Source organism: Eptesicus fuscus, chromosome 1 (assembly GCF_027574615.1).
Source record: "Eptesicus fuscus isolate TK198812 chromosome 1, DD_ASM_mEF_20220401, whole genome shotgun sequence".
Classification (NCBI taxonomy): Eukaryota; Metazoa; Chordata; class Mammalia; order Chiroptera; family Vespertilionidae; genus Eptesicus; species Eptesicus fuscus.
In genome coordinates this window covers 84,594,067-84,610,674 of record NC_072473.1, presented here as the reverse complement: position 1 = coordinate 84,610,674, position 16,608 = coordinate 84,594,067, and the positions used below count along the sequence as shown (strand labels likewise).

The following is a 16,608-nucleotide window of genomic DNA, read 5'->3' as shown; positions in this document are numbered from 1 at the left end:
TGGCCCAGAGGCCCATCTGCGGCCAGGCATGAAGCAATTGCCTCATCGCCGCAGTGATGAAGCAAGCATTCAGTCAGGCCGCTCACGCTGCCCGCTCTCAGTGGCTGCCCATTCCCCCCGAGGACTCGGGGACTCCAGCAGGGCTGAGAGGACTGGGCACTGCCATCTTGCGGCTATGGGCACCACCATCTTTGTGATGGAGTGACAGTTAATTTGCATATTGCCCTTATCCTACCTAATAATAGATAAATATGCAAATTGACCATACCTCCGACACGCCCACAAGCCACGTCCACCATCCAATCAGAGCGAGTATGCAAATTAACACAAACCAAGATGGCTACAGCCACAGAGAGCAAGGTTTCCTAGGTAACAGAGGAAGCCAAGGTTTCCGCCTGCCCTTGCCAGGCCTAAGCCTCCACTCAAGCTACAAAGTTTCAATTATAGAAGGTAAACAAATTCAAACAAATGGCGGCAGAATGGAGCGTGAGAGAGCAGGCCAGGGTTGCCGCCAGCAACAGGGGAAGCAAAGCTTTCTGCACACCCTGGCCGGGACCACCCGCTTAAGGCAACAAAGTTTCAATTATAACCCAACAGAAATGGCTGCCAGCCTCGGAGGAAGCCCCAGGCTTGGCTCCACTCCAGGCTACAAAGTTTCAATTGTAGAAGGAAAATAAATTCCAGATACCAGGGCCTGCGCTTGGGTTGCCAGGGGGCGTGGCCGGCCTGCAAACCACCACAGGCCCCTCGCTCAGGCCGCCCCACGCCCCAAGGGAACCCCCACCTGATCCGGGACATCTTCAGGGCAAACCAGCTGGCCCCCACCCCTGTACCAGGCCTCTATCCTATCTAATAAAAGAGTAATATACAGATTGATCATCACTGTAACACACAATATAGCTGCCCCAATGTGGTCAAAGATCCTGCCCCCATGTGGACACAAGATGGCCACCACAAGATGGCCAGCAGGAGAAGGCAGTTTGGAGGCACCCGGCCTGCAAGGGAGGGCAGTTGAGAGGGACCAGGCCTGCAAGGGAGGGCAGTTGAAGGTGATCAACCCTGCAGGAGAGGGCAGTTAGGGGTGACCAGGCTGGCAGAGGAGGGAAGTTGGGGGCAAACAGGCTGGCAGCAGAGTGGTTATGGTGATCATGCTGGCAGGCAGAAGCAGTTAGGGGCAATCAGGAAGCAGGCAGGCAAGCAGTTGGGAGCCAGCAATCCTGGATTGTGAGAGGGATGTCCGACTGCCTGTTTAGGGATCCGACTGCCCACCGGGATCAGGCCTAAACGGGCAATCGGACATCCCTCGAGGGGTCCCATATTGGAGAGGGTACAGGCTGGGCTGAGGGACAACCCCCCTCCGTGCACGAATTTCGTGCTCTGGGCCTCTACCTCTAGTATATATATATATGGTGAGAAAGAATCATTGATCAGCTGCCTCACTGGAGATGGAGCCTGCAACCTGGGCATGTGCCCTCTTCAGGAATTGAACTGTCACCTCCTGGTCCATAGGTTGATGCTTAATCACTAAACCACCCTAGCTGGGCTAACATGAGTTTTATGCCTCCTCTAAAAGGAAACCAAATCTTGACATCAACTCCTCTCATTGTAACCATTAACTGAAGTATGATATGTAGTTAAGACATAGGAGGTATAAACAAATATATACATACTTTTTTCTCATTATTTTTATTTGTATTTTTAAGGAGTACTAGACACCACTGAAATTTGGCAGAGATTTTTTTTTTTTTTTTAGGTGTTTTAGAAAATCTGTCCCAAACATTTGTGCACACGACAACAGAAAATTTAGGAAAGTTTGGTTCAAGGCATGCAAATAGTAGACAGAACTGAGCCTCAGCTTTTCAAGTTTGTATATCTTCCCACCTTGTTTACTGGTAATGCAATTGCTCTCTAAAGCAGATAACTGAGTTTGTGAGTTCTGGGGAGGAGAAGTATCCCATTACTTGCTTGGCTAGTGCCAAGTATTTATTTTGGTAATTAGTAAAATGTCCCTTTGCAATGTATTGCAATGTACCTCTGAACAAAGTATGTTATAAAAAAAATCTTCCAACACAAATTAAATAGTATAGCAGAAGTTAAAAGAGCACCTATTTCAAACCTACTTTGAAATCCCATGCTAAAAAATAAGGATAATTTTTAATAGCATATCTCAAGTGAAGGGCTAATTCTAGAGATAATCCCCAACCTGTAAAACAAACCTGTGTTAAAATTCTTAGGTATTTAGGTGAATAGAAACTCATATACTACTGGTGATTGGATGACTGGATTGGAATGTTAATCTCCTGTCACCTTAATCCATTTTATGAACACTAAACTCAACAAAAAGCACTCACCCCTACACTTCTGATATTTTTACTTCTAGAAAATTTCCAGAGGCCTAACAATAAAAATAATGGAAGAGTTTACCACTTTATTCCATGTCACTTCAATTTGTACTTTTATCAGCCTGGAAAATGTGTCCAAATGGGGGAATTCTCTACAGAAGTAAGATGTAAGAAAAGTCCAAGATAATTGTCACATTTTATAAAATCTCATCCTTTTAATATAATAATGGGGTTGTTTAATCTTGTATCCTGCATGCAGAATTATACCTTGAGGCAGCGAATAGACACTATTTCCCTTAAAAATGTCAGGACCTTTATGAAGACACTCCTTCATATAGTAACAGAAGTACGGAGTGGTTTAGATAAGGCAGAATATTTCAATATTTTTTAGTTTCTTTCTCACAGATGGTTTCAGAGGGTGTATAAACTACAGATGCAAGAAAAGAAAAATCCAAGATAATTGTCACATTTTATAAAATCTCATCCTTTTAATATAATAGAGCTGTAATGGTGGCCAGAACTAAGATGATGGCAGTAGTCAAAAACAAAAAACAAAAAACAACAAAACAAAACAAACAAAAACAGGTTATGGAGATTCTGGAGACAGGTTTCTTTCAATCCCCTTTGTTGGTTCCTCCTCTCCTTCCTGACCACTGAATGCTGGAACATCACAGCGCTCAGTTCTGCCATCTCTCTTCTAGCGCTCTCATCACAGCGCTCAGTTCTGCCATCTCTCTCATTATTCTTTCCCTGGGAGCTCTCGGTCTTATGGGCACAAATGCTATCTGTAGCCCAAATTTCCCAAATTAATATATTCATTTCTCATATATCCCTGGAATTTCAATATTTACATTTCTTCTGCTTATCTGACATCTCTACTTGGATGTCTCATGGGCATCTTGACCCTCCTTTTCTGTTTCAGTCTTTCATATCTCAGTAAATGGCAGTAAAATCTACCTAGTTTTTCAAGCCAGACCCTTTAGTTTTGTCCTTAATATTTTCTTCTCCACTAATTCACATGCATAATCCATCAGTATGCACTGGTATTTATAATTTCAAAATATGTATCAAACATGTTCATTTTTCTTCATTTCTATTATCACCAACATAGTTTAGACTAGCATCATGTGTCTCAGAGGGCACTACAAGAGCCTCCTAAATCGCCTTGGTACTTCTTTTGCCCCCTTTCATATAAAATTAGCCATATCCAGTTTGGCTCAGCGGATATAGCATAAGCCTGAAGACCAAAGGGTCTTGGGTTCAATTACGGTCAATGGCACATACCAGGCCTGGTCGAGGCTCATTCATATCGATATTTCTCTTTGTCTTTCCCTTTCTCTTCCACTCTCTCTAAAAGCCAATGGAAAAATATCCTTGGGTGAGGATTAGAAAATTACATATATATAATTAATACATATTGATTATATATATATATACACATATAATATAGTTTTATATATAATAATATATAAAGTTTTATCTAATTATGCATATATATTAACTATAATAATTAGATAAGACTCTATTAAAACCCTTTCCTGGCTTTTCTTTTTTTTTTAAATATTTTTTTATTAATTTTATTACAGAGAGGAAGAGAGAGGGATAGAGAGTTAGAAACATCGATGATAGAGAAACATCGATCAGCTGCCTCTTGCACACCCCCTACTGGGGATGTGCCTGCAACCAAGGTACATGCCCTTGACCAGAATCGAACCTGGGACCCTTCAGTCCGCAGGCCGACGCTCTATCCACTGAGCCAAACCGGTTTCGGCCTGGTTTTTCTTCACAGTTAGAATAAAATGCAAATTAAACTCATGGCCTAAAGAAGCGTTTCTCAACCTGTGGGTCGCAACCCCTTTGGGGGTCGAACGACCCTTTCACAGGGGTCGCCTAAGACCATCGGAAAACACATATTTCCTATGGTCTTAGGAACCGAGACATTGCTCCTCTATCCGTCTCCAGGCGGGTCTGCCCACATGCAGATACGCCCACATACAAGTACCTGATGTGATGACATCATCGCGCCAACCCCATCACATACACCCTGTACAAATACAGGTGTATGTGACAAGGTTGGAGCCATAATGTACTTATGCTGACCAGTCACACATTTGTAGAGAGCAGCTACTGTGTAGAGAGCAGCTACTGTGTAGAAAGCAGCTACTCTGTTAAAAGAAGCTACTGTGTTGAAAGCAGCAGTATTGGAGGTAAAATGGCACTTCATGAATTATAATTACTGGGTAAATGTAAAATCATGTACTGTAAAATCATCAACTACTGCAAAAAAAAAAAATCTGTACCATGGGAACTTAATCTGGATGCTGATCGGTCTTTTTATATTCAGCTGTGATGGATGTGAATACTGCCCCCTTGTGATAGTAACAGATATGTAAAAAACAACAGCACAGAGAATGGTAAATCACAGGAAACTTGAATGAACTGTGTTGACTGAACTATACCATGTATCATCTTTTGTATTATTAAAGCTATTGTTATATATTATTTTCATTAGCAAATCATCCCATGACAATGGGTCGTGTAGAGAAGAACGTTAAGAAAAGAAAATATAGTGAGGATTTTTTACAGTATGGTTTTACCTCAATAATTACAGCAGGAATTGAGAAACGTCAATGTATTATTTGTTGTGAAGTTCTATCAGCTGAATCTATGAAGCTGAACAAACTAAAACGCCATTTTAATAGCAAGCATCCGAGCTTTGCCGGCAAGAATACCAACTATTTTAGAACCAAAGCTGATGGACTCAAGAAAGCCAGACTTGACACTGGTGGCAAGTACCACAAACAAAATGTAGCAGCCATTGAAGCTTCATATTTGGTGGCACTCAGAATTGCCAGAGCTATGAAACCTCACACCATTGCTGAGGATTTACTGTTGCCAGCGGCCAAAGACATTGTTCGAGTTATGATGGAGACAAATTTGTTACGAAATTGAGTGCAATTTCCTTATCTAACGACATTGTCCATAGAAGAATAGATGACATGTCTGCTGATATTCTTGATCAGGTAATCCAGGAAATTAAATCTGCTCCACTTCCAATATTTAGTATCCAGCTTGATGAATCTACAGATGTTGCAAACTGTTCACAGTTACTGGTTTACATGAGGTATATTAATGATGGCAACTTTAAAGATGAGTTTCTTTTTTGCAAACCTCTTGAAATGACAACTACTGCACGTGATGTATTTGACACAGTTGGTTCATTTCTGAAAGAGCATACGATATCTTGGGAAAAGGTTTGTGGTGTTTGCACAGATGGTGCTCCAGCTATGCTAGGATGTCAATCTGGATTTAAATGTTTGGTACTGAATGAGTCACCAAAAGTCATCGGAACTCACTGTATGATTCATCGGCAAATATTAGTAATGAAGACGCTGCCACAAGAGTTACAAGAAGTAATGAAAAGCATCATAAGTTCTGTCAATTTTGTAAGGGCGAGCACTTTAAACAGTCGACTGTTTTTGAAACTGTGCAACGAGTTGGATGCGCCGAACAATGCTCTGCTATTTCACACTGAAGTGAGATGGTTGTCGAGAGGAAAAGTTTTAAAACATGTTTTTGAGCTTTATGATGAACTCAAAACGTTTTTTAATCAGAAAGCAAGACCGCAGTTCGAAGCACTTTTCAGCGATAAAAGTAAACTGCAGAAAATAGCTTACTTGGTTGACATCTTTGCCATCTTGAATGAGTTAAATTTATCACTGCAAGGACCAAATGCAACATGCCTCGGATTTGTCTGAAAAGATACGATTATTGCAAATGAAACTTCAGCTTTGGCAAAAAAAATTGGATGAAAATAAAATTTACATGTTGCCTACCTTATCTGCTTTCTTTGAGGAACGTGACATTGAACCAGACAAAAGGATTATGATGATAATTTCTGTGAAAGAACACTTGCACGTGCTTGCAGACGAAATTTCATCGTACTTTCCAAATCTACCTGACACCCCATTTGCACTTGCCAGAAGCCCATTCACAGTAAAAGTTGAAGATGTTCCTGAGACAGCACAAGAGGAGTTCATTGAACTTATTAACAGTGATGCCACGAGAACTGATTTCTCTACAATGCCAGTTACAAAATTCTGGATCAAGTGTTTGCAGTCATATCCTGTTCTGTCTGAGACTGTGTTGCGCCTTCTTCCATTTCTAACAACGTATCTTTGTGAAACAGGGTTTTCCAGTTTGTTGGTTATCAAGTCTAAATACAGAAGTAGACTTGTGGAAGATGATCTTTGTTGTGCTCTTGCAAAGACTGCCCCGAGAATTTCTGATCTGGTGAGAAAGAAGCAATCTCAACTTTTGCATTTTTTACGCATACTGTCGCAAAATGTAGCAATGTAGTTTACTGTTGTTATATTAAGACTGTTACCCATGCTACACCATGCTTCAAGACAAAATTTCATTTATTTGTAATTAGAAATAAATATTTCACAATATATAATTACATATTGTTTTTGTGATTAATCACTATGCTTTAATTATGTAACAATTTGTAACAATGAAAATACATCATGCATATTAGATATTTACATTATGATTCATAACAGTAGCAAAATTACAGTTATGAAGTAGCAACGAAAATAATTTTATGGTTGGGGGTCACCACAACATAAGGAACTGTATTAAAGGATCGCGGCATTAGGAAAGTTGAGAACCACTGGCCTAAAGGCTTTAAATAGTATGTCCCCTAACTATCTCTCTAACTCCGTGGTCGGCAAACTGCGGCTCTTGAGCCACATGCGGCTCTTTGGCCCCTTGAGTGTGGCTCTTCCACAAAATACCACGGCCTGGGCAAGTCTATTTTGAAGAAGTGGCGTTAGAAGAAGTTTAAGTTTAAAAAATTTGGCTCTCAAAAGAAATTTCAATCGTTGTACTGTTGATATTTGGCTCTGTTGACTAATGAATTTGCCGACCACTGCTCTAACTCAATTTTAACCACTCTCCCCATTGCTCACTTCTCTCCAGTCATATGGGTTTTCTTTCAGTTCATTGAACATAATAGGTTCTTCCTCAATTCAGGACTTTCATAGATGCTCATTCTTCCATCTAGAATATTCTTCTCTCTCTTGCATGAGTGGGTCATTATCATTCTTTAGAACTCACCTTAAATCCTAACTCCTCAGACAAACCTTCCCTGATATGTCATACCTATCACAGGGACTTCACTACACTCCATCGCTTATATGTATTAATTTTTTTCACAGAACTTATTGCTTTTAATTATACAATTATTTGATTATTTATTTTCTCTCTCTCCTACCAGAAAGTAAACTCCATAAACTCAGTACAATATTTGTCTTATTCACCAATATATAGTCATAACCTAGCAGGTCCACAAGAACTATTAATAAATAAATTAATAAACCAGAATCAGAATTTAATCACAGGTGTTTTTACCTAACTATATATATTTATATTTAATTCCACATCCTTGGAACTTACCACTGCACTATACTCTCTAACTGTGGATCTTATAATGTTATAGGGCTTGGAGTTATCTTTGTAATCAGAGTACTCAAGAATCATTTTCTTGAATTATAAAGTTGCTCTATCTGGGTCACTTGGGATGGACCTCATTTCACTATGGCTAAGTCATCTGCCTTAAGGCTTTATTTGTCATCTTCATTATAAACCTCTTCTTGGTATGAAGCCACAGCTGTGTATTTATATCCAAAATGAAAAATAACTGTTAATTATTTTATTCTATAGAGGGTGAAGTAGGGCCCAATGAAAAATTTGTTATAACCAGCAACATGACTAGTTAGTTTCCCAATCTTCCATGTCTACGTTTAGATTAATATCTCCAAAGAAACCTCCACTGATTCCTCTGAGAGCTGGCTAGTTACCTCAGTGATCACATGATATGATTAACTCTTTATTTCCCCTACTTAAAAATATTTTAATCTCTGTACTTTCATCTCCTAGTAAAGGGCCTCACATCAAATAAAACTAACAATCACAGTAATAATAAATAACATTGGCAATGTTTATGTGTTCTAAGCATGTTGCATGTGTTACTAAACCCTCATAAAAACCACATGCAGTAGGTATATTACGATCTCAATCTTCCTAATAAGGAAACTGAGACATGGCAATATTAAATTACATGTATCCTGTGGTCAAACTTCAAGAAGTGGAGGAAATATTTGAACCCAGGAAGTCTGACTCCACAGCCTGGGCACTTAAATATCACACTATACTCCCTAAATGTTGATTTTATAATAGTTCTTACCTGAGTGAGGGACCCTGAACTCCTCTCAAGTTCAATACATAAGGATTTCCAAAACAAAGAGATCCACACTGGTATGTATAGATCACTCATACTAAGATACGAGATTTTTGTAGTTCCCAATAAATGCTATTGAACACGTGGTATGGTTTGGTTTCATCCATATCATGGAGCCAAAGGATAATTTAAGAGAAAGGAGGCATTGGTTTTACATTCTAGGCTCTCAATGGGCAGTTGAAATACTTCAATACAGGAAACATTCATGAGAATAAGTCTATCCTTTGTCCATCAATGTAGCATGACAGAATATCAAGTTCTGGTTTAGAGTCAAAAACTAAGCTGAAGATATGGCAGGTGAAAGAAAAGATAAAACATTTATAAAGAAGAAAGGGAAAAAGTATAAGATATTATTGACTTTACGTCAATTAATTATTTGTTTTTTGTTTTGTTTTTAATCCTCACCCAAGGATATTTTTCTATTGATTTTTATAAAGAGTGGAAGAGAGAGGGAGGAAACTGCAAATGAGGTACGTGCCCTTGGCCGAAATTGAACCTGGGACCCTTTGGTCCAAAGGATGACACTATACACTGAGCCAAACTGGCTAGGGATCACTTTAGGTCAATTTAATTTTTGAAGCTGCCAGTCCAAAGAGTTGTCCAGCTCATAACTGAAATTAGCATAATTTGTATCAAGACTAGACTTGAAATCCTCGGGGTACTGTATTACACCGACAATGATATAACAGACATTCAGTGAGTTGAAACATTTCCCCATTTTACACCATTAGTTTCTTAATGATTTGCAACCACTTGCCTGTAAAACAATAAACCAGGAGAACTGGTCCTAGTTCAGAAATCTTACATTTTATTTCTAAGTTTGAACCGACTTTGGAACTTTTATAAACAGGAACTTCAGTACACATCTGAACAGAGATGCTACCTTCAAAAATCAGAGCTATTGTATGAAGAAAATCACTTTAAGTAACAAGTTTTAAAGCTATTTGTCCTTAAAATTCAAGAAGCATGCATTGTTTACCTGCAAGTACCAAATACTATGAGAGAGCTGGCACAACATGGAGCCTAGCACAAAGCCCTCCACATAGAAAACACCCGATAAATGCCAGTCATCATCTGTTTGAATCAATTCTGTCTTTCTTGCAAGAACTTTTGAAAAACCATAGTTGGCTCATAGCAAAATGTGAAGAGTTTTCAGTACATCTTCATCAACACCACATATCATATGCACATCCATAATTATGCAACCTTACAGCTGCCTAAATGCTACCTGGAGTGCTCTAATGCAATGTTTGGTATTTCCCTCATAAACAGTGCCTCATGCTCTGCACAGTGATTTCTTTATCCATCAAACTTTACCTCTTTGTTTATCCATTCCCATGGGACCTGCCATCACCTAGCTGGACCCCTAGGAAGCAATTTGACAAATTAACATCCCTCCTTTTTTTTTTACAAGTAAATACTTTTTAAACTGAGAACTTATAGAAACACAAAGAAATGTTTTTCATGATAGTGGAATTTCAATATAATGGGAAAGATTGAGGCAGAGTAAAACCAGCAAGATAATAAAATGGTTTTTCTACTGTTATTCTCCCACACATCAATTTTGACCATCACCCATGAATGAGAATGTCTTAGTGAAATCTCTAAAGCCCAGTGGACAGGTTCAAGCACACTGTTAGAGAAAAAAAAATCTGAGCTTGGACACATAGAAGAGGGTAAAAGGAACAGTTTTAATTTGCTCATGTCATTTCTCCCCCAAGGTGGATGAAAAAGAATATACATTGGAATATTATTTAGCCATAAAGAGAAGGGAAGCTTACAGATGAACCATTATGCTAAATTAAATAAGCCAGAGAAATACAACTACTGTATGGTCTCACTTATATGTGGAATAGAAAAATTAAAAAAATTAGGTCAAACTCATCGAAATAGAGTAGAATGGTGGCTGGGGGTTGGGGAAAATAGCAGATGTTTGTCATAGGCCACAAACTTTCACCTATAAGATGAATAATAAGTTCTGGGTATCTACTAGTAATGTACATCATGGTTACTACCCTACATAATAAAAGCCTAATATGTTAAGTGTCCGGTTGTCCGGTCATCTGTTCAACCAATCAAAGAGTAATATGCTGCCAAAACCGGTTTGGCTCAGTGGATAGAGCGTCGGCCTGCAGACTCAAGAGTCCCAGGTTCGATTCCGGTCAGGGGCATGTACCTTGGTTGCGGGCATATCCCCAGTAGGGGGTGTGCAAGAGGCAGCTCATCGATGTTTCTCACTCTCTATCCCTCTCTCTTCCTCTCTGTAAAAAATCAATAAAATATATATTAAAGCGCTCTCTCTCTCTCTCTCTCTCTCTCTCTCTCTCTCTCTCTCTGTGTGTGTGTGTGTGTGTGTGTGTGTGTCTCTATCTCTCTTCCCTTTCCCCCTCTGGAAGGCGGCCGGCAGGGTGATCTCCAATAAAGCCTGTGTCCTGGTATCCCATGGTCTCAGGCCCTCTGTTTCATCTTTCATCATGGTGCGGAACCTGGGTGAGCATGGACTATCCTCGAACCTAGCCCCGAGCTTCTGACTCCTGCTCTGGCTCTGCTCGGCGGCATGGTTCTGAGTCAATTGGCCTGCTCAGAACACTCCTCAAGCCCTGCCGTACCAGGACATGTGGGAATCTAGTCGCTTCCTTCTAACCGGTAGGCTTCAGGGATTTTCCCAACCCCCACCCCACCCTGGTTCCCTTGACCTGGAAGGGCCTCAGAGTTTCCCCGACTACGCGCTACATGTTCTACGTTCTATGTTCTACGAAAGCCCAGGTACCTGGCCGGGAAAACTCTGCTCTACTCCATGGGAAAGGTTTGGGGTGACGATCTTGCAACCTTCTCTCGTCCCTTTTTCTACAGGTTGGCAGAGGGAAAAGAAGGATGCTTCTTATTCCTTCCCCAACTTCTCGGTGGCCCTTTCCATCCAGTCATGGGAACCCCTCAATCCAAACCCTCTCGTAATCTCAAAGAAGCTCTACCTGGCCACAATATAAACTCGACAATGTCTCTCTGTGGCCTGAAAATTCCAATATCCTCCGAGATCTAGATAATTTTTGCCACCGGATTGGGAAGCATTCGAGATTCCTACGAAACAGGCTTTCCCCTCCCCACCCACCCTCCTGCTCTCCCCCCTTGCTTTATTCCTCATGTTCCACCCATCAGATCCTCCTCTGGAAGTCCTCTTTGCCCTCTCAAACCCCTTTCTCTGTCTTCTGACTCTTTCAACCCAGCGGATCGTTTCTCTCCACGTGTCTCAATCTCGCCACCTCCTTACAATCCTAAACCTGTCCCTCTCTGCCTAAGCACTCTTTTTCCCAAAAAAAAAAAAAAAAAATATATATATATATATATATATATGTATATATATATATAATATATTAAAAAAAGAGTAATATGCTAATGATATGCTAAGGCTGCTCAACCTCTCACTATGACTTGCACTGACCACCAGGGGGCAGACTCTCCAACCGGTAGGTTGGCTTGTTGCTGGGGTTCAGCCAATCAGGACTGAGTGAGACAGTCTGGACATGCCCTGGAGCCCTCCTGAAGACCCTCCCTGGCTGGTCAACCTTCCACGCCCCTCCCCAATCCCGATCGTGCACGGGTGGAGTCCCTCAGCTTGGCCTGTGCCCTCTCACAATCCAGGACCTCTAGTGGGATGTTGGAGACCCGGTTTTGGCCTGATCCCACTCAACGCAGGAGCTGCCCCCTGGTGGTCAGTGCACTCCCACAGGGGGAGCGCCACTCAGCCAGAAGCCAGGCTCATGGGTGGCAAGCATAGAGGCAGTGGCAGGAGCCTCTGCCACCTCCATGGCAGCGCTAAGGATATCCGGCTGATGGCTTAGGCCCACTCCCCGCATCAGGCGACATCCACCGAGGGCTCCCGGACTGTGAGAGGGTGCAGGCTGGGCTGAGGGACCCACTCCCCAACCCCCCAAGTGCACACATTTCATGCACCGGGCCTCTAGTAGTTAATAATACTGTATTATATAGATGAAATTGGCTGAGAGATCTTAAGCATTCTTACCACACTCACAAAAAGATGTAGGGTGATGGATGTGAGGTGATGGTTGTGTTAATTCACTTGATTGTGGTACTAATTTCACAATGTACTAGTATATACATCAGATCATCACATTGTATACTTTAAATATATAAAATTGTATCTTTCAATTACACCTCAATAAAACTCAGGAAAAATGGGATTGGTGAATGAGATATTGCGGAAACATTTACCATCTGTGCATTATGCCTAACCTTTTACCTTGAACACAATTTTTAGTGTAAATGAGTTTTCAATGTGTGTTAACAAGTAAGGCATTGAAGTTTTCTGAACTTACGTGGTAAACTGTATATCTTGTGTAGGCACTTCTGCCTACTGTATGTTTTAGAAGTCTAGAAGACCATGTCATAGCATATAGCTTATGTTATTAAGAGGAAGTGATCTATACTTTTTGTCAGATTTTATTATTAATAAAATTTTTATCAGTAAGTTTGTACCAACACTTTATAACACAATGATAAGTTCAGTTTGAATTAGAGGAAGAAATACTGACCTAGGACTCCAGTTACTCCCTATTGCGAGTTCATTCTTTATAATATGAAGGATTTGAATTAGGGATCTCTAAATCTTCTTCTCGCTCCAATATTCTACTAAATGTCTAAAGGTATACTACCAAAATTTCAATGAACAAATGTTCACATATAAGGTTACATTAAGTTTCACAAAAAATAGAAATGGGAAATATTTGGGTTTTAAGTTCCTCTACCCAAATATATTATTTATTTAAATAGGAGAACCTAGAAGACAGAAGTATGTTTAAAATCCAAAGGAATAGATATCTAATGTATAATGTTAAATAAACATAACAAGTGTGTGTGTGTGTGTGTGTGTGTGTGTGTGTGTGTGTGTGTACACACTCTCAAGAACCTGAGCTCCTCAAATTTGACCACCTGGTAGCTTTTGTCCATCTGTGAAGCCAGCTTCATACAAGTCAAGCACCACAAAATATACAATGTGCAAATTGGGGGTAATTTTTTCTATAGAAAACGCTGCACAATTACCTCTTATTTAAATGTAATTCATGTGCCTTTGGAGGATAAAATATTTGGAGTAGCTTTTCAATTTTGATATTAAAAATCCCTATATCATTAGGAAACAAAGAGACATGAAAATCCATACATATGGACTATAGGAATAAAGCTCAGACAGGAAGGGAACAGCTTATTTTATGATTTTTATCTAATTTATATTTTAATGTTTGTATTACACATAGAAGGCTCATTAGATATACATAACATACATTATTAAGCAGAACTGGTAGCAGTTAATAATTTTTTCTATGAGGAAAAATGGGATTTGAGCAAGGAAAAGAATAAATGAACACCAAAAAAGTGACATTTCTATAAAGATTTTTAATCAATAGCAAATATTTTTTCAAGTTCTTTTCAAAGTATTATTTGGGAAGTGCGAAGGAAAATAAAAAAAGTTATAGTCACCTGAGACCAAACTATCCAAGTACATTATTATCTAAACTGTTCCACAAATATGTTGGCTGATAGAAAGACTTTTTAAAATCTCTCCTTTGATCTTATATACTCCTTAAAATGAATTGATACACTCAAAATGTATGTTTAAAAAAATGACGGTGGGCTGGAAATAGTGGGGGGAGCACTTTGTGAAGTGTATGATTGTATGACCATGATGCTGTACACCTGAAACTAATACAAAGTAATATTGCATGTAAACTGTAATTGGAAAGTAAAAGTTTTTAAAAGAAAAAAAAGACAATAGGCAGACATTAATTTCTTGGTCCATGCTATACCTTTCTTTTGGTGTCAAATACATAAGTCAACAGGAGGCCTTTTAATGAACCAAGAGATTGAAGGATCTTCTATGAATAGTTACTGCTGGTGGTGGAAAACCCACATTTTCTCCCTATTTCCACTTTAAAGAACACTTTCTGTGGGTGTGTGGACAGAAAAATCACATCTGCTGAATAGAGCCACTTACTCTCCTGGACAGGGCTGGATATACAGTAATTCAGTCTTATTCTTTGGATGCTTTTTTCCTAAACTCTGTAAAAAGCTCTACCACCAAAGTTTTACAACAGTATGTGTCATAACTTGATGGATATTTATGTTTTAGTCCCCTTTATGAGGTAGAATGACATTGACTAAAATCAAGTTTTGGGGGAAAAAAACCATCAAAATTATATTTACAGTTCATCTCTCATGGTAGAAGGCTTCTGTGTATGACCAATCTAATCTGTTTCATGTTGACCCTACTCAGTGTAAGGTTTGAAGGAAGATTCTTTTTTAACTCTTATAATTTCAGAAATACACCCTAATTAGAGTCTGTAGCCCCCATCTATATAATAAAAACCCAGTGGTTGTAATGCCGTAACAACCAAAGACTGGTCACCAGGAGGGACTTGATTCTCGGAACCACAGTGCGCCAGGTCTGGGTCTCGCACAATTTCATGCACTGGGCTTCTAGTCTATAATAATTAATTAGCCAGTCAACATTAGCAGGTGCTTTGAGCTATATATTTAATGATTAGGATTAATTTTTATTCATAATCTGCCACAGACTTTGTCCAAATTCTTCCAGACAGCTAGCTATGGTTACAGTGGAATTAGTGACCCTACGAGAAAGTGTAGCTAGCCTTCTGTTATGGCAGATTTTAAAAAATTAATTACCAGAAAACATAATCAGACTACAATAGAATTGTTTACTTAGATTTCACAATTGATCAGATCTTACATTTGGAATTCCTTAATACGAGTGAACATATGTGCAACTGGCAGGACAATGTTATTCACCCACTGTATCTATGCTTCCAACTATGGGCAGGACATAGCAGTAGGAGCAGAACAGTTTATTCATTTATTAGGAAATCTGTATTAATTCAGTTCCATAACTCTTGATACAGATTAGCCACACCAACACTTTAGAACCATTCCTACAAAAACATTGCCAAAAGTTAAATTAATTTCATTCATTCATTAAGCATAGGTGTTTTTTTTTTTTAATATAGCATCTACTATGTACCAAGAATAAAATTAGGTATTAGATCTATGGGATGATCAAGTGAAACAAAAGGTGCCTGCCTACCTTTTAGTTGCACACAATGTAGTTGAGCTAATAACAAACAACAGAGCAATTACAACTGTTGGAAAATAATAAAGTTAAGTTAAGAGTATATAAAGTGTGACTGGTAATGAGGAAAATGACCACTATTGGAATATAAAACATGCCTTTCAATGAATAAGGGTCTAAACCGAGATCTGAATAATGTTAAATTTTATGAGGAAAATCCATTTATTTGAAGGAATTGACGAAATACTTCAGTCAACGTAACAATCAGACCTGTAGCCCCACACAGACATAGTCACAGGACTTAATCAGTTTCTTTGGAGAAGCATTCCAGAGAAGCAGCATAGTTTAATGAAAAGAGGAATGGTATGTGAGATTCAGTTCAAATGCTAGATGCTTTATGTATGTAGTATCTCTAAACATCAAAACTAGTTCGCAAGAGCTATATTTCTATTGCTTTTTTACCATGAGTTTGAGTGAGACACATATCACTCTAACCTTCTGTCTCTTCCAGAAACTGGGGATAATATTTATATTGCTAGAGATTCCTAAATTTAATGTTTTTAGTCTAGAAGAGGAAATTTTTGTTTTCCTCTTGAGATAATTCTAATATTCAGGATTTCTTAAACATTATAACCCCAAGTATGCATTCTTTAAATTCATGTGTATATCCCTTGTTTCTTTAGCTAGCATTACCTAAAATTTCACTGCTAGTAATAATAGAAGTAAAAACTTAAGCAGCAATTTAAATTTAGAGACAGATTAACGTGGTTGGGTTTTGGTTCAAAGGCTGGTGAATAAATATAAATGATCTTTCAAAATCTTTTCAACACAATGATATTATAATGTTTAATTATCCTTTGGAAATT

At 39.1% G+C, this 16,608-nt stretch overlaps 1 protein-coding gene across 1 annotated transcript; it reads left to right on the top strand.

Annotated features, from left to right (window-relative positions):
* Positions 1-4,871: 4,871 nt before the first annotated feature.
* Positions 4,872-6,701, top strand: LOC103299276 (protein FAM200C-like). Its single transcript, XM_008156108.3, is given in 3 exon segments — positions 4,872-5,265; positions 5,268-6,088; positions 6,090-6,701. Coding segments are annotated over 3 exon segments (1,827 nt in total).
* Positions 6,702-16,608: the final 9,907 nt, after the last annotated feature.